General features: G+C 47.2%; 1 protein-coding gene across 1 annotated transcript; it reads right to left on the minus strand.

Annotated features, from left to right (window-relative positions):
- Positions 1 to 854: 854 nt before the first annotated feature.
- srp19 (signal recognition particle 19) lies at positions 855 to 1,387 on the minus strand. Its single transcript, XM_027275720.1, has 2 exons — positions 1,254 to 1,387; positions 855 to 1,158 (listed from the first exon to the last, which is right to left on the minus strand). Exons 1-2 carry the CDS (start codon positions 1,354 to 1,356, stop codon positions 1,028 to 1,030), a joined length of 234 nt encoding a protein of 77 aa, XP_027131521.1. The 5' UTR covers positions 1,357 to 1,387; the 3' UTR covers positions 855 to 1,027.
- Between the last annotated feature and the right edge of the window lie 6 nt (positions 1,388 to 1,393).

A 1,393-nucleotide genomic window follows, 5' to 3' on the forward strand; every position in this document is an offset into this window, starting at 1 on the left:
CGTGCTACGGAGTACTACGTCAGGGGTTTTAGACAGTCTGCTTATTTTTCCAACTTTCTTTCTGGGTGACTACGTCACGGAGACTAACGTTCAGATGTTTTAGAACAGTCTGCGCTGGGACGTCACGGAGAGACTACGTCCACGTTTGTTTTAGACAGTCTGCGGGGGACGTCACAGGAGACTCCGTCCAGGCTTGTAAGACGTTGGGTTAGACGTCCGGATACGTTACGTTCCAGTGGTTTTTGTCAGACAGGTATTGATAGATTTGCGAATTCTCTTGGGACGTCACGGAGAGGGACCTACGTCCAGGTTTTTTCAGACAGGTCTGAGGAAACATTTCCACATGAGACTACCGTTCCAGGTTTGCTAGACCGGTTGCGGACATCCAGCGACTTACGGTTCCATGGGTTAAGACGCTTTAGATTGTAGTTTAGAACGGAATTTTAACTGTGCTAATAATAAGATCGCATTTAAATTAATACCACTGGTCTCTTCACCATTAACTCCAAATCAGTAAGGCGCTAAGTGACATTGGTGACGATAGGACAAGCTAGCTTCCTCAGGTGACGAGGCTCAACCTCCTACTCCACCTCCACCCTCCAGGCTTCTGCCAACACACTGAAAATGAACCTCATCCAGCTCACAAACCCTGGACAGCCGTCAACAGTTACCTGCAATGCGTACTTTAGTTTATACCTCTGATTACATTTTGCACCCGGATCCTTAGTCTTTTCCTCTGTTTGCCTGACGCTCACTTTGATTACGATCTGTGAGTCTGAAACAGGAAACCAGGTATCAGAAAGAGAATAAACACAATGAGTCCGTTTGAATCGAGTGTTAAGCACGCCAGGAATTTAACAACACTAACTTTATTGACAGAAGCTTCCATACAAACGTTCAGCACAAAAAAACTTTTATTCTGAAAGTCTAATGACAAACATCCATGGAACAAAAAGAGTTGAGCCTCTGAGCGCTCAGCGTCTAATTAACTTAAAAAGAAACGAAGATGAAACAAACATGGCTGCGTCTACTTCTTCTTCTTCTTGCTCTTCTTCCCTCCCTCTCCCTGCTGAGAGCTCGTGTCTCCTCCTCCACTCTTCTGAGTGCGAGTCTTTAGTTTGGGGATCATCTCCGCCACGTAGAACATCACGTCTTTACCTGAAGGGACGAACAAAGAGGACAGTCAGCGTCTGGGAGCTCGTGAAGACGCCGCACTGACAGCTGTGCTTTGTTTTGGAAACATCTGGACTCACGCGAGGTGAACTTCTCCTGACAGAAGCTGCCGTCAGTCTGCTTCACCTGGACCCGGACACGACCTCTGAACTGGACGTCCCTGTTCCACTCCCTGGGGTGCATTTTGTTCTGGAACGCACAGTGATGTCACAGTGATGTC

The sequence above is a fragment of the Larimichthys crocea genome, unplaced genomic scaffold, assembly GCF_000972845.2.
Source record: "Larimichthys crocea isolate SSNF unplaced genomic scaffold, L_crocea_2.0 scaffold17916, whole genome shotgun sequence".
NCBI lineage: Eukaryota > Metazoa > Chordata > Actinopteri > Sciaenidae > Larimichthys > Larimichthys crocea.